This window comes from Nicotiana tabacum, chromosome 24, assembly GCF_000715075.1.
Source record: "Nicotiana tabacum cultivar K326 chromosome 24, ASM71507v2, whole genome shotgun sequence".
Classification (NCBI taxonomy): Eukaryota; Viridiplantae; Streptophyta; class Magnoliopsida; order Solanales; family Solanaceae; genus Nicotiana; species Nicotiana tabacum.
Genome location: NC_134103.1, coordinates 78,907,495 through 78,909,484, shown reverse-complemented (window position 1 = coordinate 78,909,484; position 1,990 = coordinate 78,907,495). Strand labels below are relative to the sequence as shown.

General features: G+C 34.3%; 1 protein-coding gene across 1 annotated transcript; it reads left to right on the top strand.

Moving 5' to 3' along the window:
• The first annotated feature begins 282 nt into the window (after positions 1-282).
• Positions 283-1,779, top strand: LOC107763369 (transcription repressor OFP1-like). The gene has a single exon (XM_016581862.2). It carries the CDS (start codon positions 407-409, stop codon positions 1,415-1,417), a length of 1,011 nt encoding a protein of 336 aa, XP_016437348.1. The 5' UTR covers positions 283-406; the 3' UTR covers positions 1,418-1,779.
• Positions 1,780-1,990: the final 211 nt, after the last annotated feature.

The window sequence follows — 1,990 nt, the reverse complement described above, 5'->3', positions numbered from 1 at the left end:
TGTTTTTTTTGGATGAAATATAAAACTGGCCTGGTCGATCGAAACTAATTGTATTTGCTAGGCGAAAAATATATATATATTATCAGCTATTCTTTTTGGGAGCAACTAAAAATATACATTTCTCTATTTTTAACTGATATATATATATATATATTATCGGCTATTATTTTTGGGAGCAACTAAAAATATACATTTTTCTATTTTTAACTGATCAAATGTGTAACTTGCCTTTATTTACTTTATGACTCATTTTTCTTCCTCCTGGTCCCATCACCCCTACCTTTAATCCCCTTTCCTCCTCTCTATTTATCTACCTTTACTAACTCCAATATTTCCCACTTCTTTAGTCATCACCCCTCAAAATACAGAGAGAAAACACAAACACAAGCAACTCTTGTTACTCAACATGGGAAATTATAGGTTTAGATTATCAGATATGATGCCAAATGCTTGGTTTTACAAGCTCAAGGACATGAGCAAAATCAGCAGCAACAGAAGCAAAGGGCATAACCACACCACCTCAATTTCTTCAACATCATCATTCTCATCATCAAATCTTCAATCAGACAAAAAAATAAGACAACCCCACCTCACTACTTACCAAAGAAAATCATATTACATTTCAAGAAACCTCAGTCCAACAAATAACAACCATGAAATATTCTCCCAAAATCCTTCCTCAAACAACCCAAAACTCTCTGACAATAATATTAATTTTTCAAAGAGAAGGCGTAGCACTACAAGGAAAAGAACTAATTCTCCTAAAATTGTTACTTCCTCTGTTTCAGCTAGTTGCAGTTGTCGTGCTTCTCTTGAATCAGTTTGGATTAAACCAGATTCCACCCCTGAAGTTTACCCAAATTCACCTAATTCCTCCTCATCTTCTTCTTTTGAAACATTAGACCCCAAAATTTCACTTTCACCATCTTGTGATTGCAGAGTTAATGATATGAACAAAGACTCACTCAATCATATTTCCAAAATTGACCTTCCCCCTATCATAACCAAGCCCGAAAAATTCATCGTTTCGTCACAAGAAAAGGATGAAAAACAGAGGATTTCTACTGTGAGAAGAGTGTCAGTGAGTTCAACAACTGGTGTGAAGCTGAGAACAAACTCTCCAAAAATAACAAACAGCAAGAAAATTCAAGCAGTTAGCAGAAGGAGTGTTAGTTCGAGGAGGAGTAGTAGTAGTGTTTCAGAAAGTTTTGCTGTGGTGAAATCATCTAAAAATCCACAGAAAGATTTTAGAGAGTCAATGGTGGAGATGATAGTGGAAAATAATATAAGGACTTCAAAAGATTTGGAAGAACTTCTTGCTTGTTATCTTTCTTTGAATTCAGATGAGTATCATGATCTTATCATTAAGGTGTTCAAACAAATTTGGTTTGACATTACTGATATTCGGCTGAAGTAAATATAAAAGGTCAGCCCGATACATAAAACTCAGGTTGTGTGGGGTCCGAAAAAGGTTCGGACCACAACTAACTATTGTACGCCCTCATTTCTGGCTATTTTCACGGCTAAAACGACCTGGAGGTTTACTAGTTATGCAAAGCTGCCCTTCTAAGGCTAAAGTAAATATGAATTTATTATTTTCTTTTCTCATAGTTATGATATGTGTATTATAGTAAAAAATTCATAAAGTCGTTTCTCCATGGTTAATTAGAGTTATCGAATTTGAGCCAATAGTTTGAATGTGGAATGAAGAAAACAAATAAAGGTACAAAATCCAATCTTGTAACAATATAATCTGTCTGACTAAGACGTGCTCTTGTACATGAATGGATTAGTACGTGTTGTCTGCTGGTAATGGAGGTAAAAGTCATACGCCAAAACAAACGCACCTTCGGCGAAATTTTAATTTGATTCTTTGCTCTAGTATATGATCACCTATTTAATATTTCAATATACTACCTCTTGGTTTCTTTTCTATATTTTTGTTTATGTGTACACTATGTCTTTATTAGTTCGCCTTCTCATTTAATTC

Coding starts and splice junctions, on each gene's coding strand:
- LOC107763369 (XM_016581862.2), top strand. CDS start 407: ATGGGAAATTATAGGTTTAGATTATCAGATATGATGCCAAATGCTTGG.